This window comes from Hevea brasiliensis, unplaced genomic scaffold (assembly GCF_030052815.1).
Source record: "Hevea brasiliensis isolate MT/VB/25A 57/8 unplaced genomic scaffold, ASM3005281v1 Scaf559, whole genome shotgun sequence".
NCBI classification, from domain to species: Eukaryota; Viridiplantae; Streptophyta; class Magnoliopsida; order Malpighiales; family Euphorbiaceae; genus Hevea; species Hevea brasiliensis.
Genome location: NW_026615094.1, coordinates 21,221 through 46,492, shown reverse-complemented (window position 1 = coordinate 46,492; position 25,272 = coordinate 21,221). Strand labels below are relative to the sequence as shown.

At 27.4% G+C, this 25,272-nt stretch overlaps 1 protein-coding gene across 2 annotated transcripts; it reads left to right on the top strand.

The window, feature by feature from the left end:
• Positions 1-43: 43 nt before the first annotated feature.
• On the top strand, positions 44-15,778 carry LOC110648944 (BTB/POZ domain and ankyrin repeat-containing protein NPR1). 2 transcript variants are annotated; one of them, XM_058142570.1, is made up of 3 exons: positions 44-1,252; positions 2,079-2,264; positions 15,372-15,778. In XM_058142570.1, the coding sequence occupies exons 1-3, from the start codon at positions 607-609 to the stop codon at positions 15,554-15,556; spliced, it is 1,017 nt and encodes a 338-aa protein (XP_057998553.1). In that variant the 5' UTR covers positions 44-606; the 3' UTR covers positions 15,557-15,778. The 2 variants fall into 2 exon arrangements, with proteins under 2 accessions (XP_057998553.1, XP_057998552.1); XM_058142569.1 differs by lacking the exon at positions 15,372-15,778 and adding an exon at positions 3,299-3,689.
• Positions 15,779-25,272: the final 9,494 nt, after the last annotated feature.

Here is a 25,272-nt window from a genome sequence, read left to right as displayed (position 1 = left end):
GGTAAAATGACACGAAAAAGAGGTATTTTTTTTAGATAAGCAGAATTTTTATTAATAACTAAAATTGGCTTAATACATCGTTTCATATCTGAACTTTATCAAAAAATCTCATGGAACTCTGAATTTTTAAAATGTCCCATGACACCTCAACTAAGTGAAATTGAGATACCCTTTGGATTCTAGTTAGCAAACTGCCCTATCAACAGATCAAAGGAAATGTTAATTCTAGCTTCCAAGAGTTGAGGTGTATAGTGGGATGTTTACAAGATGTTTACAAGGTGTATCATAGGACGTTTGAAAAGTTCAGAATGCCATGAGATTTTTTTGGTAAATTTTAGGCATGAACTTATGTATTCTGCCATTAAAATTCAAGAAAAACTTAGCATGAATATGTTCATACTGAAACCCGGTCAATAGACCTTATATTCACGTGTCAAACGTCCTTTTTGAACTTTTGACTATATTCAAGAGATTTTTTAAATATGACACTCTATATGTTTGCAGAGACGCCTTGCTAACTTTGTTAACAAGGCTTATGTGGAGGATGTAATCCCGATATGTTGGGTTGCATTTCATTGTCAATCAAGTCAACTTGTTGCAAAATGTATGGATAGAATAGCGAGGTCGGATCTTGATAGCATCTCAATAGAGAAGGATCTTCCTTACCAAGTTTCAAAAGACATAAAATTTCTTCGCAAGGAGCTTATGTCTGATGATGAACAGAAAATTGAGGCTGTCGACCCGCTACATGAAATGGTAATTAAGAGAATACATGAGGCATTAGATTTGGATGATATTGAACAGGTAAAACTTCTCCTGACAGATTCTGATGTAACACTGAATGATGCAAATGCTCTTCATTATGCTGCTGCGCACTGTAGCCCCAAGATTGTGTATGAAGTGCTTGGCCTTGGTCTTGCTGATGTCAACCTGAGAAATTCACAAGGTTACACAGGTCTCCACATTGCGGCATTGCGAAGAGAACCATCAGTGATAGTGTCTCTATTGGCAAAAGGTGCTTGTGTTTTAGACCTAACATTGGATGGGAGAAGTGCTGTTAGCATCTGCCGAAGGTTAACTAGGCCAAAAGATTATCATGCTAAAACAGAGAAGGGGCAGGAAGCTAATAAAGACAGGCTATGCATAGATCTTTTAGAGAGAGAAATGTGGAGGAACCCCAGGGCTGGAGATGCTTCTATCATGTCCCTAATTGATGATCTGGACATGAGGATTGCGTACCTGGAAAACAGAGGTACTGTGCTGCTGATGTTATTTTGATTTGAATTACTTGCATGGTTGCTAACTATGACATACAATTTGTCTTGTCCCTTCAGTTTTGCTTTTCCTCAGATGGGAATGCATTTTCGTTTTGGATTCCGTTGGTTTAAAATTTATTATTTTATTTTGAGAGTGTTTTATATGTTTTTGTTCATTAATTTGATGATCTTGTTCCCGCTAATCCCCTTGGTTTGTGTTCCATGAAGGCCAACTATTATTTGCAAAAACTTAATTAGTCTCCTTTTCATCCATGACAGTAATAGTGTTTCTCATGCGTTGTCGATAAACCTAGATATTAAACATAAGCAACCTTGTTAATTTGTTGATGACTTGTTTGTTTGTCTATATCATTATTGCATATATTGTATTTTGACTTTCTGGATACCGATTTCTTCTTTTCTTTTTTACTCCTCTGCTGGAAAGTTTAAAGACAGATAATGAGTATCATAAGAGTTCGAAGTAATAGGAGCAACATAAAATGAATTTGTGGCATAATGTTTTTCCCAACTTGGCACATCTTTTTTCTCTACATGAGGTTTTCGTTGCTAGATTTGGCAATTGTACCCACAAGATCCTGCCAATGATTCTGCCTACCGTTCTCCAAATATGAGATGCTTTATCCTTTCCATTTTTTCAGTTTAATGATTTACCCATTATGCTTTGTTGAGATTTGGTTTCATTAATAATATTTGATACTTGTAAGGAAAAACTGAAGATATAGCATTTTTAGTTTGTTTAATCCAGATGTGATGGCTTATGCTTCAACATATGAATTCTATGTGCTGTGTTTTGTGTCACAGTGGCGTTGACACTATTATTGTTCCCTGCTGAAGCCAAGTTAGCCATGGAAATTGCTTGTGCTGAGAAAACATCTGAGTTTGCATCAAAAGGATTTAATCGGAATTTTAGGGAGCTTGACTTAAATGAGACACTGATAACTCGGAACAAAAGACTTCTTTCTAGGTTGGAAGCCCTAAATAAAGCAGGTACATACTGGCTTTAAATCTGTTGCATGTTACAGTCTGCTCTTCTTGCTTTTGTTTTGATAGGATATGGTCTTTGCCTGGTATATATTTTTTTATATTAGGCAAAACCAATAAAATCAAACGTCTCTTTCTATTTTTGACTTTATTTAAGCATGCAAAATAATTTTCCACTTTGTTAAAGGTTCAATATGGTTTCTGTCAAAATTTCAGATTGAATTTGATTGGATTTTAATTTGGTTTAGTAATTGTAATGTTACAAAAGTGAAAATTTATGGTTTTTGAGAGAGATTAGAATTTAATGGTATTTAGATATAAGTTCAATGACTATAGGTGAGCTGAACCCTAATAAGTGAAGCATTGAGTTGCCTTTTTGTCCTAGTCTTTCGGTTCTATTGATATATTTAATTGACATTTGCATAGATCTAACTTAGATGATTACAGACTCTTTAGGGCAAAGTTGAATGGATCAAATTACAGGGAAATGGTGCTTTTATTATTTAATTTTGGAAGGGATATGAACAACAAAAAAGGGTAAACATTCTTGCCATTGGGCTAGCAAATCAATGGTCAAATCCCCTATCTTGTAACATTGGACGTAAGAGTTTCAAACACTTCTCTACTATTCAACTTTAGTTTAGTAATACGAGAGTTGTTTTAAGGACTGTGAAGTCTGAAGTTCAAGTCCTAGTTGGAGCCATGTAGAAGAGGAATCTATATTCTGCATTTTTGTTAGCTTATTGTAATAGAAGAAGCATGCTTTTCATACAATGCAGGACAAAGAACAATAGAAAATAGTATGCGTAAAGTAGCATATATTTCTCTAATGAATTAAGGATTTCAGGAAAAGCAACACAAGTAGGCATCTTAGAGTAAGTCATTAGGCCATCAAAAGCTGAAAATTTAATAAGCAGACGACTATTGCAGTGCCAAAGGCATCTTGCAATGAATCATATTGTCACATATGGTCTTGAAGTTGCAAAGTTTTAGTTTTTGTGACTCTTCTCTTACAAGCTTTGTGATTTTGATCATGGCAGTGGAACTTGGTCGACGGTTTTTCCCTCATTGCTCTCAAGTGCTTGATCAATTCATGGAAGACGACTCGTTGCTTGATTTGTTTTATCTTGAAAAAGACATCCCAGAAGAGCAGAGAATCAAAAGGGTGCGCTTCATGGAGCTCAAAGAGGAAACTTGGAGGGCCTTTGGTAAGGATAAGGCTGAGTTCATGAGCACAGTCTAATAAAAGCATGATGACTGAATATAAAATGTTGGGGCTGTAATTGAGATTTCTGATCGTATAATTTCAGCGAGAGCAAATGAGCTCTATGAGCTAAACTCCAAATACTATGAAGCCAGTTGCAGATTAAATTTATTGTCCTTAGTTTCTAAATAATCTAGATGGAAATCAAATTGACATATTTAGGGCAATCTCTATCTTCCCTTTACCATCTTCAATGCCTCCCAATCAAATTACCAAATATAGATTTATTCTTTTTTATTGTCTATTCCCCTTACCTACGTTATTCAAATTGATTTTAAAAATTATATTTTTATATGTGTATTAAAGTATATGCAATTCTACTTTTCAGGCTTTTCTAAGAAAATGAAGGGAAATAATTTAAAAAAATTGAAAAGGGCTGCAAATTTGTTCTTGGATGGAGAAAGCGTAAGTGCCGATCTATGTCAAGCACCCATGGTGCCTGCTCCATTATTAAGTGTTGGTCCAACTTGAAGTGCTCTGATTTAATTTGTTTTTATGTAATTTTCTGTTAATTTTTAATATATAGTATAATATTATTATAATATATTTATTTTAAATAATTAATTAAATTTGGTGATCAGTTATTATTATAATAACAAATAACTATGACTATATTTTACTATTAATTAAAATTGATTTGTATTTTTAAATTTTTTATACATTTATTTTCTACAATTTTTTTTTAAATCATCCTCCACTAACTATAGGGTTTAGGATTTTTTTTTTTTTATTCTAATACATATATACACATAAATTATAATAAAATTTTAACCATGCTATCTTCACACGTTTTCTTTTAAAAAAAATATCTAATGTAATTTATTATTAGATCATTAATGTCGATAAGTTTTGACGCTTTTACGTTAATATTAACATAAAAATACAAATTCATTTAGAATTTCTTTATTTTCTTAGTTTTTGAATTCTTTATTTTGTTTAAAGAGTGTTTGGTATAAATAAATTACATAAAATTTTATAGAATTCATTTATAAATCTAAAATTTTAGTGTTTGATTTAAATAAAAATTCATTTGAAATTTTCAATAATCAATTCCATGAAATTTATTATAACTAAATTAAATTTCATAAAAAATTGATAGAATTTGTAATTTGAATTTTAAATTTAAAATTATATATATTTAAAGTAATAAAATTATTTTCTTATTATCTATTATTTTATTTTATTTTAATTATTTTAAGCATAAAATTCATTTCATTTCAAATGAATTTCATTTTTAATATAAAATATACCAAATAAGAAAATTTATTTATAAATAAATTTTATCATAAAATTCATTTATAAATGAAATAAATTTTACTATAAAATTAAATCAAACAAAGTCTTAAAATGTATTGGCTTTCAATAACCAATTAACTTCATTGATTGTCATTATACTAAATTACTGTGAATATTTTTGTCGATCTTACTATTCTTTCTTCCCATTTTTATTAGATATAAATAGATTCTTAATTTAATATATAATAATTTTACATTTAATATAATTCTTAATTATTTTATGTGCATGTATTTTTTTTTCTCATTAATTTTTTTAAGGTATATTTACGCTACTTTCAAAGTGATAATAGAATTACACTATAAGGAAAAAAAAAAAAAACTTGTAGCTTGTAATTTCATTTTATTATAAAGGTTGTAATTTTTTTTATAATTTAATTATATTATATGATATTAAAATTATAATATCATAGATAATTTTTTTAAAAAATATAAAATCCTTTAAATTTTTTTAAAAAATATAAATTCCTTTAAAAGAAAAAGAAAAATAAAAGAAGTAAAAATCTCTTTTGCTTTTTAATAGGTTAACTATTTGTTTCCGATGCATTAAACAAATTACTTTAGGAGTCTTCTAGTATAGTAATATTGGTATCTCACCAATGACCTGACTCTCAAATAAGGTCTCTGAAAGGATTGAATCAATAAGTATAATGTCAAGGATAATCGATATAATAGAATAGGAAGTTTTAGCACAGAAACAGAGTTTTCAGGTTTGGTATATGGGTTAAGGTTTTTGGGAAAGGACCTGATGCTGTCAGAAGTCGTTGGACTTTGGCCTTGCTGCTACGTAAACCCGTAATAAAAGAAAATATAGGTGGATGACTTTTTGGTAGACTATTCTGACACTCAAGTTACAGATTTTGATTAAGAGTATTCAGAGAATATTGAGAATAAGTAATGAGAATTGTATAATTGAGTATGCGTACATATTTCTAGTCACTTGGTTAATATTTATAGGTTTTTTACGAAAATAGTTGTTGCTTCATTTATGAAGATTATTTTGGCTGAATTTTCAATATTGTCTCTATGAAATTCGCTTTTTACTTGATTATTGGCGTGATTATTACTCGATTCGTGAGATTCGAGCTTTGCTTGACATAGGTGCTGCTCAGCATAACCTTCGTTCACCTTATTGGGTGAACAAAGGTTTTGTTTGGTCTTCTTCTTTTTGTTTGGCTCATTTGTACCTCTTGACCATCTAAATATCGTCTGATTTTGAGATTGTCATGCTGGATATGATTCTGACTATTTAACTGACACGCTTGATATAAAGTTGACTATTTGATTTGGATTTTCGACGAGTAGCATCAGGACCAATATGTTTATTGTTCATCAAATTCCTACATTCAAAGACATTGATCTCCTAATGGACAGGATCATAAGAGGCCAAGTTGACTAGCGGAACATGGAAGATAGCAGGAAGGAATGAAGAAGCGATAATAACAATAACTTAAGTTGCTTCAACTTAGATATATAAAATGATATATAAGATGTTATATCTCCATAGAGCAAATTGTCAGAAAAATCCATGTTTTTTCACGTTACATATTGTGCATAACTTTTAGGGTCAGAGACTGTTAGTAGTGCAAAACATTCTAACAAAAAAAATAATGAAAGAACATATATACAGAGAGATTTCCCCATTCAGATTCAAATTTGACAAATTCCTTCACGATAAGAACAATACAAGTAAGTTAATATAAACTAAACAACTATATGGAATGAGAGTGAAAAAAGAGAGAAACCATATAATAGCTAACATTGTCAAAGAAAACACCACGCTAAGAACATAAATCTCTAAGCACATCATCTCAGTCGAGAAACAAGAAACCAACTTTAATTAGAAAAAGCAAATTGATAATTTCTTTCAATTTGTTTTTTTAGCTTAATTAACTTATTAATTTAAAAGCGAAGTATATTAAAGAAAGCGCTTTTTTTTTCTCTTGTTTCCACGCATGACTATTATTTTTTCAATTGTAATTGTTAGCCTAATTGTATTTAGATTAGAATATATTAATATATTTTTATTATATATTTTCTATTTTGATTAATCTTATTCCCTTAAAGATAATAATTTATTAAAATATTAAAAAAATAATATTATAGAAAAATAAAAAATCTGCAGTAAACATTAAGATTCATTAATAGTAGGACTTTCCTTTCATTTTTTTTTTAAATAATAGTAGGACATTAAATTATGAAATTTTTTAACAAAATTATAAATTAATAAATATGATTACTCTTATAAAATATCTAAAAGGTCGATTTTTATCGTGCTTTTACAATTTACTTACATTTCATTTTTCAAGCAAACTAATATTTTTAATAAGAAATTGAATAATTAATTTTTAATAGCTAATTGGATTTAGTTCTTTATTGTCATAATATTAAATCATCATGGGTAATTTTAGTAATCTCAATGTTCCTCCTTCTTCCTACTTTTATACAATTAAAATAAGTGTTATTTATTTTATATTATAAGTTTGTAAATATTTAGAATAATTAAAACAATAAATTAGTAGAAGTAAGATTCAGTATATAAGAGTTTTATTAATTTTATTTTAATAAATTAAATAGAGAATTATTATATAAGAAATTATAATAGGATTTTTGGTATAAATAAATTTATTATTAAAATAATATTAAAATTTCAATTTATATTAAATATATAACAATATTTGGTATTGAAATTATTTTTATGGATTTAATGACGAATTTGCCGTGACTAAAAATATTAGTGACGAAATAGTATAAATAGCCTCTCACTTCAAAAAGTACTACGAATGCGTTGTTGTCAAAAATTATTAGTGACTCTATAATATGAATTAATTAACGACAATTCTTTGTCACTAATATATATTATTAGTGGCAAATTTTTATATCTATCTTTAGCTTTCCTTAACATGTATTGTACATTATTTTATTTATATTTATTATACGTATTCGTGATTAATTTTTTTATATATAATTTTTAATTAATTTTTTTAAATAATATAATATTATTGTCATATATTAATTTTTAAAAAATCAATGAAATTTAACCCTTCATCATCATCATATCAAATAAATTTAATAATACTTAAATTATTTATTTAATTTTTTTAAAGCATATCTTATTTTGAGAATAATTACTATTGAATAATTTATTAAAGTTTAATTTAATTGAAAATATAAAAACAATTAAAAACACCCTAACAAAATAACATATGATTTATTTAATTAAATATTTGTGTGTTTGTTTTTTTGTATTTCTGCACATTGCAGCAGTCCAATTTTTTTAATGTCTTTTAAATTGTTGTTAATAAATTTTTCTTTATTTTTTAATATTATTATTAAATAAATTTTGATGTATTTTAACTAAAAATTTCGTGCGTTCAAAATATAAAAAGTAATATGCAAATCTTGAAATATTAAAAAAAAAAAAAGAGTTTATCTATCCAAATCTTTTTGTGAAGGGATTCATAAAAATAAATAAGAAATATTATTAAAAAATCAAAGTTAAAAAGCTATATTTAATATTGCATTGGGATAGTGATAAGCGTCTTATCTATCTTATATTAAAGTTTTCCATATGATTAGATATTTAGATTTTAAAATTGTAGAAATAGAATATGACAAAGAAATTAATAATTTCTATTAAAAATATTTTAATATTAAAATTATATTTTTATATTTAAATGATTAGTATTAACATTATTTAAATTATTATTTTATAATATCGATTTTTTATTTAAAATTTCAGCTTTTTTTTTATTAAGAATTATAATTTAATTACGATTTTTTGGCATTGAAATTTGTAATATTTTAACATTAAAATCATTTTAGAAATGAAATTAATATATAAGAAGGATAACTTTTAATTTTAAATTAAGAATTATAATAAGACTTCTTATAGAGTTGGAATTCTTTTTAGAATTAAATTTATAATAATAATAAAATTTTAATTTACATTATTAATAAAATTTTAAATTTATATAAATTTTAAAATTATTTTTATAAATAATATAAATAATAAAAAATATTTTTATTAAATCTAATGTCCCCCTTTTCATACATTATTTATTATTATTATTATTATTATTATTATTAATTTAAGTTCTGGAGACTTCTTGCTATGGGCTTCATTGGTTTATTTTATGAGCCCTTATTACTTGTTTTATGGGCCAAGAATGTTACGCTTAACTTACAAAATCATGCACCCAACTTAATAATAATACTTAAAAAATCTCAACGTCGCATATTAAATTAAAATTAATACAATTTGAAAGAATAATATAAATAATTTATTAATAAATTTATTTAAAAATTTAAAATTAAATAGTACATATAATTATATCTTTTATCAAATATAAAATTACATTGGTTATTATTAAAAAATTTATTTATTAATACTTAGTATCAAATTTATTATTCACTTTTCTTGAATGCCGGGTATGAAGATTATTAAAATTTTTAATCTTTTCACTTATTAAAATTTTAATTGGATGAACAAAGTAAAAATCTATAAAAAATAAGTAAATAAAAGACTTTGTATATTGTTTTTTCTTATTTTTTAAATATGAACATAATATTTAGATCATATCTATTTAAGAGAATATCTATTGTTACATTCTTGTCAAAGAATGTTTAGAAAAAAAATAATTAATAATTATATAAGAAATAAAATTTTAAATTAATTTTAATAGGCATATAACTAATCAAAATTTTACTATAAATTTAAATTACATTTTAACATAATTAATTAAGAATTTAATAATGGTGTGATTTTAAAAATATAAAATATAAAAATAAATATTAAATTATATTATTAAAATAAAATAATAAATAATATGCATAATGCATGAGCAAAATAATTAGTTACAAACTAAATTAAATTAAACTAAAAATCAAAATATTTTAATTTAATTTAATTTTTTTTATTAAAAATATATTTTTTTAGATGTAATATTTATATGAAAAATATAAATATATAAATTTTAATCAGTTTTACTATTTTAATATAAATTAAAATTTTAAAAACTTTAAATTAAATTAAACTAAACCAAACAAAATCAACAAATTCAATTCAATTCAAGGAGAGACAATTAGCTCATTCTTTTGTAAATCAATTGTATAAATAGATTGTTCTGGTTTGCAACAGTTTGTGTGAAAGATTATTAATGATGCCTCCTTCTCCGCTGAGCATTCTTCTCTTCTATTGTCTTCTTCTTTGAATTCATCTTCTCTCTCTCTCTGTCTGTATTCTTCTGTTCTTGTGGATTACGTGACATTCTACTTTTAGTGTTGCTTCTTGTTTCAGTTTTACTTCTGCTGTGAGTATATATATCTTGGAGAGATATTGTTTCATCATTTAAAGGGTTTCTGGTGTTTTATCTTTCCGGGTTTTCTAGATCAATGGAAAATGTTTTTTATTTTCCTTATGTGCCATCACAACCTGTGAACTTAACTCCATCATCATCTTCTGGTTTTACTTCATCTTCTTACGAATTTAATTACTCATTGAGTCAAAGCTCAGAATCCGGGTCATGGCCTACTCAAAACATGTCCATTTCATCTTCTGAAGCATCAAATCTTTGGATCGGCAAAAACATATCCATCCCCTCAGAATCCGGGTCATGGCCTGCTCAAAACATGCCCATTTCATCTTCTGAAGCATCAAATCTTTGGATCGGTAAAAACATACCCATCCCCTCAGAATCCTGGTCATGGCCTACTCAAAACATGTCCATTTCATCTTCTCACGCATCAAATCATTTGACCGGCAAAAGCATACCCATCTCCACAGGATCCTGGGCGAGGCCGACTCAAAACATGTCCATTTCATCTTCTCAAGCATCAAATCATTTGATCGGCAAAATCACATCCATCACCTCAGGCTCCAGGGCGAGGTCTACTAAAAAAATGTCCAATTCATTTTCTCATGCATCAAATCATTTGAACGGCAGAATCATGTCCATCTGCTCAGGCAACAGGACGAGGTCCATTTCCATTTCGTCTTCACATGCATCAAATCGTTGATCAGCCCAAAGAACAGGTACATCTAGGCTTTAAATCTGTTGCACATTACAATCTGCTATTTCCTTTCTTGCTTTTGTTTGGACAGGATATCGAATTCTTTGCCTAGATTTATTTATTAATTTATTTATTGCAATAAAGCCAAATTACTTCCATGAGTGCTGTAATGTTCCTAATTTTGGTGGTTATTAGCACGTGTACTGTAATAGAATTGTTTGTACTGTAACAGAATTGTTGAGATATACAGCTATTGGTGAATTGTAACAGAACTTTGATTCGATCATTGAATATGAATTCTTCCTTTGTGATCTTTTTTCTTCTCTCTGAAGTCTCTCTTCTGTCCTGTTCTTTCACTTCTTAATTGCTGTTAAGAATTAAATCACATATTATTTGGTATCAGAGCGGCTGATTCTAGGAAAATGGCAAAAAATACTCATTCTCATGATTGGGAAAAGAGGGTTGCTGTTATAATGCAAGAACTTGAATCGAGGCAAGAAGGAGTTGCGAAATCAAAGGTCTTGAATGAAATTAAGAACCTGATTGCGGGACTTAGCCTACAGAATATAGAGTTGGCTGGGAAGGGAACTGAGGAGGTGAATAAGAATGTCAATGAGGGTTTGGGTGAAAGCCATCAACCTTGGGGCCCTATTGCTAAACTGGAATTTCCAAAATTTAGTGGAGAAGGTCTAGAGAGTTGGTTGTTGCATACCGAGTATTTCTTTGGTGTGACTAATGTGGCCAAAACAGATAGGGTTAAGATGGCAGCCTTACATCTACAAGGGAGGGCGATCCAATGGTGCCAAGGGCTTGTTAAAACCAAAAGGGGACTGCTGCTTATGAAGACTGGGTCGGCTGCTTCATCATCTCTCCATACATTTGAGAGCTTGGCTTAAAATTTTTTTGACTATTCAATTAAAATTGAATGTTGTTGGTGACTACCATATATAATTATCATCTTAACTATTATTATTATTATTGGAGAGTACTTATTAGGTTGACAATCAATTTATTAAAAATATTCCCAAATAAAATTTTTATGAATAAAAAAAATTAAATTCAATTTAAAATAGCTCTCCATATTAATAGCTTATATTTTGGGGAGAGTATCACTGCATTTGAAATTAATTCAACATGGAGGTAAGATGTGCATAGCATCTTCAATAATAATAATAATAATAATAATAATAATAATAATAATAATAGTAGTAGTAGGAAAGTGTCTATTTATGGCAATTCATTTAAACTATACCTTACCATTAAAATAACATATTAAAATGTAAAATAATTATACTCATAAAAAAAAATTGTTAACAATACACTCTTATCAAATATGCATTATTCACTTATTATTTTATATATAATTATTTGTTAATATTAATAAATATCGAACAAACAACCTTTAGAAAGACTAGATCAAAATTCAATGTTTAAATAAATATTACAAAATTATCAATTATACATTAATTTAAAATTAAAATATTCATATTTATTTTTTATAAATATACACAAATTGAAAACTTTAAAAAAATTAAACCAATAAAAATTTAAATATTCAAATAAATATTGCATAATTATCAATTATATGGTAATTTAAGAAATTAATGTATTATTTTTTTATGCAAATATATACAAATTAGCTTGAAAACAAAGAAAGTGATGAGATCCGCAGCTTATTAGTCAGCTACTCCAACATTCAAGTTAGGGATATTGATTGAGAATAGTAAAAGTGAATAGTAAAGAATTTTGTAGACAATTTGGCAGAATAAACGTATCTGATTAGTATCTGTTTCTAATATTTATAGACTATAGGCCAAATAGTCATTATAGTTATCTATAAGAATCTCGGATAGTTGGCTAATATCTTGAGATTTTCTCCTAAAGATTCGGCTTTACAGTTGACTGATATTACTGATACTCAATATGTTTGATGCTTAGCCTGTCAGGCGAGCATTTGGACTTGCTTTTTCATCATTATTTGTCTTCGTTTAGCCTAACCAAACCTACTTGGTCTATGATACTCGAACCTTCTTTTGCTCAGTCTAGGTTGCCTGGACCTTACTTGTTCAATGCAGTTAATACGAGGTACGTGATGATCAGTCTAGCTCCTGACGATGTCCTCCTCTTTGTTTTGACTTTTTGACATTTTGACTTCCATGTTAGATTTTTCAATCGAGTGCGGACTATTTAACTCAACTTTGGACGGGTAGTATTATAAAGATTTTAGAAGCTAGTGTTATTTGCAATAGTACTAATCTTTATGCCAATCCTGTTGTTCTTGTGAAGAAAAAAAAGATAAAGCATGGCGTCTTTGTGTGGATTATAGAGAACTTAACCAGAACTTAACCATAACTTAACCATGCAACTGTGAAAGATAAGTACCTTATTCCTGTTATTGAGGAAAAACTAGATGAATTAGGGAATGCTTCTATATTTTCTATAATCGATTTACAGTCGAGGCATTGGCAAGGGCGGATGGATGAGGATGATATTCATTAAATGACCTTTAAAACTCGTGAGGGCCATTATAAATTCTAGATAATGCCTTTCGGCTTAACCAACGAGTTTGCAACATTTCTAAGCTTGATGAATTAAGTGTTTGAAGAATTTTTTAGAAAGTTTATACTTGTGTTTTTTGATGATATTTGATCTATAACGCCACAAAGAAGAAGCATGAGCATTTTCTGATTGTTTTGCAAACCATGCAAGAGCACCAACTACTCGCCAAAAAAAGCAAGTGTGTTTTTGGTAGTAGTGAAGTGGAGTATTTGGGTCACGTGAACTCAAGTAAAATTGCAGCCGTGGAACACTGGGCCCAACAAAAAAAAAAAATTGTAAGCAACTCAGAAACTTTTTGGGCCTTATTATAGACGTTTATTAGAAATTATGGATGGAATAAGGAAGGCCTCTTACTGAACTTCTAAAAAATGATGGGTTTGCATGGAATAAGGAAGGCCAATCTGCATTTGAGACATTGAAGCATACGTTAGTTAATGCCCCAATAACTGCACTGCCTAATTTCACCAACAATTCTACAATCGAAACTAATGCTTTGAAACTGTATTGCCTTCATTAGCTGTGCTCTGTCTTCCAAACGCCAGCTACTGTTCACTTACGAAGGGGAGTTTTTTGCAATATTCTTTACTGTCAAAAAGTGGCTTGATATTTGCAAACTTTATTATGCTTACTGATTACCATAGCTTGCGTTATTTGTTGGAGCAAAAGTTGACCACCCCTACTAAGCAAGCTTGGATGGCTAAGCACATGCAATTCGACCATGAGATCAAATATAAGAAAGGGTTAGAAAATGCTGCAGTTGATGCTTTATTCTTATTGAATATAAGTCTGTGTTCTCTTATTAAAAGAAAAAGTCTCTATTTAATATTTATTCCCATAATCATATTTAAACATAATTAATGCTCTATTTAATTATCATATAGGGAAATTTGTTTGGTAATTTACCTATTTGGTGAAAATAAATTATCTTTTTTTATTTTTATATGTACTAAATAATTTATACTATTTCAATTTATGCTCGTTTTTGTTGTATATAATATATGTAATAAATAAAGAATTAAGGACAAATTCTTAGATCATCGACATTATTAGAATCTTGAATGTTATATTTGCATATATTTGTAGTCTCAAACTAAGATTGAAAGTATATAAATGCATGTATTTTATAGCCTTCATTAATTTAAAGGTCTTTTAATTTTTTTTATATATATTCTTAAAAAAAATAAAGAAACAAAATTTCATAATATTTTAAGATTTATTAGTTAATTAATATGAAAATTTTTTTAAAATTGCTGTTTACTATATAAACAATTTAATTAGTTAACGGCTTAAAAAAATATGGAGATGTCAAATATTGAATATATCAATTATGCTTTCTGACTTATAATCAAATAATTGTGGGAATCCTAATATATTTGAATGCAACTTATCAAAATCTCGTAATGGATTGAATAGTAACTGAAAATAAATTGTATTGATTACTTAAAAATTTGAGTATAAAACTGAAAAAAATTAAATATAAGATTTGAAAAATAAATAATAGATAAAATAAAAATAAATATATTACTAGAGTACGTTGTAACATTGGACGTAAGAGTTTCAAACACTTCTCTACTATTCAACTTTAGTTCAGTAATACGAGAGTTGTTTTAAGGATTGTGAAGTCTGAAATTCAAGTCCTAGTCGGAGCCATGTAGAAGAGGAATCTATGTTCTGCATTTTTGTTAGTTTATTGTAATAGAAGAAGCATGCTTTTCATACAATGCAGGACAAAGAACAATCGAAAATAGTATGCGTAAAGTAGCATATATTTCTCTAATGAATTAAGGATTTCAGGAAAAGCAACACAAGTAGGCATCTTAGAGTAAATCATTAGGCCATCAAAAGCTGAAAATTTAATAAGCAGACGACTATTGCAGTGCCAAAGGCATCTTGCAATGAATCATATTGTCACATATGGTCTTGAAGTTGCAAAGTTTTAGTTTTTGTGACTCCTCTTACAAGCTTTGTGATTTTGATCATGGCAGTGGAAATTGGTCGACGGTTTTTCCCTAATCGCTCTCAAGTGCTTGATCAATTCATGGAAGACGACTCGTTGCTTGATTTGTTTTATCTTGAAAAAGACATCCCAGAAGAGCAGAGAATCAAAAGGGTGCGCTTCATGGAGCTCAAAGAGGAAACTCGGAGGGCCTTTAGTAAGGATAAGGCTTAGTTCATGAGCACAGCTTTTGGGAGAAAATGTCTAATAAAAGCATGATGACTGAATATAAAATGTTGGGGCTGTAATTTAGATTTCTGATTGTATTATTTCAGCGAGAGCAAATGAGCTCTATGAGCTAAACTCCAAATACTATGAAGCCAGTTGCAGATTAAATTTATTGTCCTTAGTTTCTAAATAATCTAGATGGAAATCAAATTGACATATTTAGGGCAATCTCTATCTTCCCTTTACCATCTTCAATGCCTCCCAATCAAATTACCAAATATAGATTTATTCTCTTTATTGTCTGTTACCCTTACCTACGTTATTCAAATTGATTTTAAAAATTATATTTTTAAATGTGTATTAAAGTATATGCAATTCTACTTTTCAGGCTTTTCTAAGAAAATGAAGGGAAATAATTTAAAAAAATTGAAAAGGGCTGCAAATTTGTTCTTGGATGGAGAAAGCGTAAGTGCCGATCTATGTCAAGCACCCATGCCTGCTCCATTATTAAGTGTTGGTCCAACTTGAAGTGCTCTGATTTAATTTGTTTTTATGTAATTTTCTGTTAATTTTTAATATATAGTATAATATTATTATAATATATTTATTTTAAATAATTAATTAAATTTGGTGATCATTTATTATTATAATAACAAATAACCATGACTATATTTTACTATTAATTAAAATTGATTTGTATTTTTAAATTTTTTATACATTTAATTTCTACAATTTTTTTTAAATCATCCTCCACTAACTATATAGTTTAGGATTTTTTTTAAATTCTAATACATATATTCACATAAATTATAATAAAATTTTAACTATGCTATCTCCACACGTTTTCTTAAAAAAAAAAAAAAAACTAATGTAATTTATTATTAGATCATTAATGTCGATAAGTTTTGACGTTTTTACGTTAATATTAACATAAATATACAAATTAATTTAGAATTTCTTTGTTTTCTTAGTTTTTGAATTCTTTATTTTGTTTAAATAATGTTTGGTATAAATGAATTGCATAAAATTTTATAGAATTCATTTATAAATCTAAAATTTTGGTGTTTGGTTTAAATGAAAATTCATTTAAAATTTTTAATCATTAATTTCATGAAATTTATTATAATTAAATTAAATTTCATAAAAAATGGTAGAATTTGTAATTTAAATTTCAAATTTTAAATTATATATATTTAAAGTAATAAAATTATTTTTTATTATTTATTATTTTATTTTATTTTAATTATTTTAAGTATAAAATTTATTTCATTTGAAATAAATTTCATTTTTAATATAAAATATATCAAATAAGAAAATTTATTTATAAATAATTTATTTATAAATAAAATAAATTTTACTATAAAATTAAACCAAACAAAATCTTAAAATATATTGGCTTTCGATAACCAATTAACTTCATTGAGTGTCATTATACTAAATTACTGTGAATATTTTTGTCCATCTTATTATTCTTTCTTCCCATTTTTATTAGATATAAATAGATTCTTAATTTAATATATAATAATTTTACATTTAATATAATTCTCAATTATTTTATGTGCATGTATTTTTTTTTCTCATTAATTTTTTTAAGGTATATTTACGCTACTTTCAAATTTATAATAGAATTACACCATAAGGAAAAAAAAGAAAAAAAACTTGTAGCTTGTAATTTCATTTTTTTATAAAGATTGTAATTTTTTTATAATTTAATTATATTATATGATATTAAAATTATAATATTATAGATAATTTTTTAAAAAAATATAAATTCTTTTAAAAGAAAAAGAAAAATAAAAGAATAACAATCTCTTTTGCTTTTTAATAGGTTAACTATTTGTTTCCTATACATTAAACCAATTACTTTAGGAGTCTTCTAGTATAGTAATATTGGTATCTCACCAATGAGCTGACTCTCAAATAAGGTCGCTGAAAGGATTGAATCAATAAGTATAATGTCAAGGATAATCGATATAATAGAAAAGGGAAGTTTTAGCACAGAAACAGACTTTTCAGGTTTGGTATATTGGTTAAGGTTTTTGGGATAGGATCTGGTGTTGTCAGAAGTTGTTGGACTTTGGTCTTGGTGCCACCTAAACCTGCAATAAGAGAAAATATAGGTGAATGGCTTTTTGGTAGACTACTCTGACACTCAAGTAAGAGATTTTAATTGAGAGTATTCAAAGAATATTGAGAATAAGTAGTGAGAATTGCAGAATTGAGTATGTGTACATGTTTCTAGTAACTTGGTTGGTATTTATAAGCTTTTTAGGAAAATAGTTGATGCTCTATTTATGGAGGTTATCATGACTGAATTTTCGATATTGTCTATATGAAATCTGCTTTTTGTTTGATTGCTAGAATGATTACTACTCGGTTTGTGAGATCCGGGCTCTACGTGATATAGTTGCTGCTCAGCATAACCTTCGTTCTTTTTGTTGGGCAAACAAAGGTTTTGTTTGGTTTTCTTCCTTTTGTTCGGCTCATTTGCACCTCTTGACCATTTAAATATCGTCTGGTTTTGAAATTGCCATGTTGATTGACGCGCTTGATATAAAGTTGACTATTTGATTTGGATTTTCAAGGAGTAGTATCAGGACCAATATGTTTATTGTTCATCAAATTCCTACATTCAAAGACATTGATCTCCTAATGGACAGGATCATAAGAGGCCAAGTTGACTAGTGGAACATGGAAGATAGCAGGAAGGAATGAAGAAGCGATACTAACAATAACTTAAGTTGCTTCAACTTACATATATAAAATGTTATATCTCCATAGAGCAAATTGTCAGAAAAATCCATGTTTTTTCACGTTGCAACCAACATTTGAAACTTTTCTAAATAATTAAAGAAAAAAGAGCACAGTAAGCTTTCTTGAACAGATAATGTAATACATACAAAATAAATAAAAATTGGGGAGGTAGTTGATTACAGATTAAATAGAGAAGCATATTTGCTAATCTCATCTGGGATTTGACCCTTGTTTCCTGCAAATCTCTACCATATATACGAGGGAATAACCATCAATCATATTGTGCATAACATTTACGGTCAGAGACTGTTAGTAGTGCAAAACATTCTAACAAAAAAAATAATGAAAGAACATTTATACAGAGCGATTTCCCCATTCAGATTCAAATTTGACAAATTCCTTCACGATAAGAACAATACAAGTAAGTTAATATAAACTAAACAACTATATGGAATGAGAGTGAAAAAAGAGAGAAACCACATAATAGCTAACATTGTCAAAAAAAACACCACGCTAAGAACATAAATCTCTACGCACATCATCTCAGTCGAGAAACAAGAAACCAACTTTAATTAGAAAAAGCAAATTGATAATTTCTTTCAATTTGTTTTTTTAGCTTAATTAACTTATTAATTTCAAAGCAAAGTATATTAAAGAAAGCACTTTTTTTTTCTCTTGTTTCCACGCATGACTATTATTTTTTCAATTGTAATTGTTAGCCTAATTGTATTTAGATTAGAATATATTAATATATTTTTATTATATATTTTCTATTTTGATTAATCTTATTCCCTTAAAGATAATTATTTATTAAAATATTAAAAAAATAATATTATAAAAAAATAAAAAATCTGCAGTAAACATTAAGATTCATTAATAGTAGGACTTTCCTTTCATTTTTTTTAAAATAATAGTAGGACATTAAATTATGAAATTTTTTAACAAAAATATAGTAAAATTATAAATTAATAAATATGATTACTCTTATATAATATCTAAAAGGTCCATTTTTATCGTGCTTTCAAGAGTTTGAGTTCTAATTTACTTACATTTCATTTTTTAAGCAAACTGATATTTTTAATAAGACATTGAGTGAATAATTTTTAATAGCTAATTGGATTTAGTTCTTTATTGTCATAATATTAAATTATCATGGGTATTTTTAGTAATCTCAATGTTCCCCCTTCTTCTTACTTTTATATGATTAAAATAAGTGTTATTTATTTTATATTATAAATTTGTAAATATTTAGAATAATTAAAAAAATAAATTAGTGGAAGTAAGATTCAGTATTTAAGATTTTTATTAATTTTATTTTAATATATTAAATAGAGAATTATTATATAAGAAATTATAATAGGAATTTTGGTATAAATAAAATTATTATTAAAATAATATTAAATTTTCAATTTATATTAAATATATAACAATATTTGGTATTGAAATTATTTTTATGGATTTAATGACGAATTTGCCGTCACTAAAAATATTAGTGACGAAATAGTATAAATAGCCTCTCACTTCAAAAAGTATTACGAATGCGTTGTTGTCAAAAATTATTAGTGACTCTATAATATGAATTAATTAACGACAATTCTTTGTCACTAATATATATTATTAGCGGCAAATTTTATATCTATCTTTAGTTTTCCTTAACATGTATTGTACATTATTTTATTTATATTTATTATATGTATTCGTGATTAATTTTTTTTATATATAATTTTTAATTAATTTTTTTAAATGATATAATATTATTGTCATATATTAATTTTTAAAAAATCAATTAAATTTAACCCTTCATCATCATGATATCAAATAAATTTAAAAATACTTAAATTATTTATTTAATTTTTTTAAAGCATATCTTATTTTGAGAATAATTACTATTGAATAATTTATTAAAGTTTAATTTAATTGAAAATATAAAAACAATTAAAAACACCCTAACAAAATAACATATGATTTATTTAATTAAATATTTGTGTGTTTGTTTTTTTGTATTTCTGCACATTGCAGCAGTCCAATTTTTTTAATGTCTTTTAAATTGTTGTTAATAAATTTTTCTTTATTTTTTAATTTTATTATTAAATAAATTTTGATGTATTTTAATTAAAAATTTCTTGAGTTCAAAATATAAAAAGTAATATGCAAATATTGAAATATTAAAAAAATAAAAAAAAAAAGAGTTTATCTATCCAAATCTTTTTCTGAAGGGATTCATAAAAATAAATAAGAAATATTATTAAAAAATCAAAGTTAAAAAGCTATATTTAATATTGCATTGGGATAGTGATAAGCGTCTTATCTATCTTATATTAAAGTTTTCCATATGATTAGATATTTAGATTTTAAAATTGTAGACATAGGATATGACAAAGAAATTAATAATTTCTATTAAAAATATTTTAATATTAAAATTATATTTTTATATTTAAATGATTAGTATTAACATTATTTAAATTATTATTTTATAATATCGATTTTTTATTTAAAATTTCAGCTTTTTTTATTAAGAATTATAATTTAATTACGATTTTTTGGCATTGAAATTTGTAATATTTTAATATTAATATCATGTTAGAAATGAAATTAATATATAAGAAGGATAACTTTTAATTTTAAATTAAGAATATAATAAGACTTTGGAATTCTTTTTAGAATTAAATTTATAATAATATTAAAATATTAATTTACATTATTAATAAAATTTTGAATTTATAGAAACTTTAAAATTATTTTTATAAATAACATAAATAATAAAAGGTATATATTTTTTTTAAATCTAATGTATCCCTTCATATATTATTTATTTATTTATTATTATTATTATTAATTTAAGTTCTAGAGACTTCTTCCTATGGGCTACATTAGTTTATTTTATGGGCCCTTATTACATGTTTTATGGGCCAAATATGTTACACAACTTACAAAATCATGCACCTAACTTAATAATAATACTTAAAAAAATATCAACGTAGCATATTAAACGAAAATTAATACAATTTCAAAGAATAATATAAATAATTTATTAATCAATTTATTTCAAAATTTAAAATTAAATAGTACATATAGTTACATCTTTTATCAAATATAGAATTACATTAGTTATTATTACAAAATTTATTTATTAATACTTAGAATAAAATTTATTATTCACTTTTCTTGAATGCCGGGTATGAAGATTATTAAAATTTTTAATCTTTTCACTTATTAAAATTTTAATTGGATGAACAAAGTAAAAATCTAAAAAAAATAAGTAAATAAAAGACTTTTTATATTTTTTTTCTTATTTTTTAAATATGAACATAATATTTAGATCATATCTATTTAAGAGAATATCTATCGTTACATTCTTGTGAAAAAAATGTTTAGAAAAAAAATAATTAATAATTATATAAGAAATAAAAATTTAAATTAATTTTAATAGGCATATAATTAATCAAAATTTTATTATAAATTTAAATTGCATTTGACATAATTAATTAAGATTTTAATAACAGTGTGATTTTAAAAATATAAAATATAAAAATAGATATTAGATTATATTATTAAAATAAAATAATAAATATTATGCATAATATGTGAGCAAAATAACTAGTTATAAACTAAATTAAATTACACTAAAAACCAAAATATTTTAATTTAATTTAATTTAATTGTTTTTATTAAAAATATATATTTTTTAGATGCAATATTTATATGAAAAATATAAATATATAAATTTTAATCAGTTTTACTATTTTAATATAAATTAAAATTTTAAAAACTTTAAATTAAATTAAACTAAACTAAACAAAATCAACAAATTCAATTCAATTCAAGGAGAGACAATTAGCTCATTCTTTTGTAAATCAATTGTATAAATAGATTGTTCTGGTTTGCAACAGTTTGTGTGAAAGATTATTAATGATGCCTCCTTCTCCGCTGAGCATTCTTCTCTTCTATTGTCTTCTTCTTTGAATTCATCTTCTCTCTCTGTCTGTATTCTTCTGTTCTTGTGGATTACGTGACATTCTACTTTTGATGTTGCTTCTTGTTTCAGTTTTACTTCTGCTGTGAGTATATATATCTTGGAGAGATCTGGTTTCATCATTTAAAGGGTTTCTGGTGTTTTATCTTTCCGGGTTTTCTACATCAATGGAAAATGTTTTTTATTTTCCTTATGTGCCATCACAACCTGTGAACTTTACTCCATCATCATCTTCTGGTTTTACTTCATCTTCTTACGAATTTAATTACTCATTGAGTCAAAGCATATCCATCTCCTCAGAATCCGGGTCATGGCCTACTCAAAACATGTCCATTTCATCTTCTCAAGCATCAAATCATTGGATCGGCAAAAACATATCCATCCCCTCAGAATCCGGGTCATGGCCTACTCAAAACATGTCCATTTCATCTTCTCAAGCATCAAATCATTGGATCGGCAAAAACATATCCATCCCCTCAGAATCCGGGTAATGGCCTACTCAAAACATGTCCATTTCATCTTCTCATGCATCAAATCATTGGACCGGCAAAAGCATACCCATCTCCTCAGGATCCTGGGTGAGGCCGACTCAAAACATGTCCATTTCATCTTCTCATGCATCAAATCATTTGATCGGCAAAATCACATCCATCCCCTCAGGCTCCAGGGCGAGGTCTACTAAAAAAATGTCCATTTCATCTTCTCATGCATCAAATCATATGAACGGCAAAATCATGTCCATCTCCTCAGACAACAGGACGAGGTCCATTTCCATTTGATCTTCTCATGCATCAAATCGTTGATCAGCCCAAAGAACAGGTACATCTAGGCTTTAAATCTGTTGCACATTACAATCTGCTATTTCCTTTCTTACTTTTGTTTGGACAGGATATCGCATTCTATCATGTTGTTCTTCATACGTCTCAATCTACTTGGAAGAAGACTTGGAAGTTACCAGTTCAGCCAAAAATTAAGGTTTTCATGTGGAGAGCCCTTATAAATGCAACACCAGTCAAGGATAATCTGCTCAAGCAAGGGATTATAGCAGACCCTCTGTATCAAATTTGCAACAAGGAGAAGGAGACCATTGAACATACGCTTTTTTGGTGTGATCACGCTAGAGTGACTTGGTTTGTGAGTCCATGCGCGTATAAACCAAATGCTGTTGGATTTGTTTCCTTTGCAAGTTGGTGGGCTCAAATTTGGAAGAAGTTAATTCTGGTTTATTAAGCCAGGATCTCTCTCCTGTTATAGCTATTATTTGCTGGAAAATATTAACGAGAAATGAAAATGGAACTGAAATCTTGATCTTTCATTAATCAATCATCTGTTATATACAAGTCAGTAACCAATAGAAGCTAACTTGAAAACTAACTAACAAAATCTAAAACTAATTAACAGAATAAGTTAAACTTCAACTCCTTCACTCCACGTCAGCTCAGCTCTCCTTCATGGTTCTTCTTTATATCCGATAATACCCTCCTGCAAGCTGGAGAATGTATGTCTATCATTCCCAGCTTGGACTGAAGATGATGAAATGGGACAATGGGCAGAGGCTTTGTGAAGATGTCGGCAATTTGAGCTGCTGAAGAGACAGGTAAGAGCTTGATGATGCGTAACTGACTTTTCTCCCTAACAATGTGACAATCAAGCTCAATGTGCTTGGTTTTCTCATGGAAGGTAGGATTGGTGGCTATATGTAAGGCAGATTGGTTATCACAATAAACCAAGGCTGGTTTCTTATAAGCAACTTGAAAATCATCAAGTAAAAATGTTAACCATTGAAGCTCACAAGTCACAGAAGCAAGAGCACGATACTCAGCTTCAGAAGATGATCGCGACACAGTGCTCTGCTTCTTTGATTTCTAGGAAATTAAAGAATCACCTAAGTAAATGCAGAAGCTAGTGACTGATCTCCTAATATCGACACAACCTGCCCAATCATAGTCAATAAAGCTTTTTAATTGAAGAGAAGAAGTAGCTGGAAAAAATAAGCCTTTGCCAGGAGAAATCTTAATGTATTTGGGCACTCGGTGGGTTGCCTGTTGATGAGCAGAGGTGGGATGTGCAAGAAATTGACTGAGTTATTATACAGCAAATGCCAAATCTGGTCTAGCAGTGGTTAAGTACAAGAGTTGGCCAATTAACCTTCTATACGCTGCACTATCAAAAAGAGATTCACCTATGTGTTGCTGAAGTTTAGTTGAAGCATCCATTGGTGATTTTGCTGGCTTAGAAGCTAAGAATCCAGCATCAGATAAAATCTCTAATGCATACTTTCTTTGATTCACAACAATGCCCTTAGATGATCTTGCAATTTCTAACCCTAAGAAGAACTTTAGATCGCCCAAGTCTTTTATGTGAAAAGAGTTATTAAGAAATTGTTTAACAAAGTCAATTTCTATCATATCATCTCCTGTTAGAATGACATCATCCACATATACTAAAAGAGTAGTAAAAGAAGTGGATGTCTTCTTAACAAATAAAGAATAATCTGACTTTGATTGTGTGTAACCAATAGACACCAAGGCTGTTGAAAGTTTAGAAAACCATTGCCTGCTAGCCTGTTTTAAACCATATAGAGACTTGAGTAATTTGCACACTTGGTTAGGTTTAGAAGAGGAAAACCCTTGAGGCAAAACCATATACACCTCTTCATGCAAATCTCCATACAAGAATGCATTATTCACATCCAATTGTTTAAGGAACTAATTGTGCATAGCAGCAAGAGCAAGCAAGAGTCTTGCTGTTGTCATTTTTGCCACAGGTGAAAAGGTGTTGAAGTAGTCAATACCCTTAATTTGTGTATAGCCCTTAGCAACTAATCTTGCCTTGTAACGTTCAATACAACCATCTACTTTGTGTTTGATTTTATAGACCCATTTACAACCAATGGGAACCTTGCCACTTGGTAAATCTGTGAGCACCCAAGTTTTGTTTTGCTCTAAAGCAGATATCTCAGCTTGCATAGCTTCTTTCCAATAATCAAACTTTA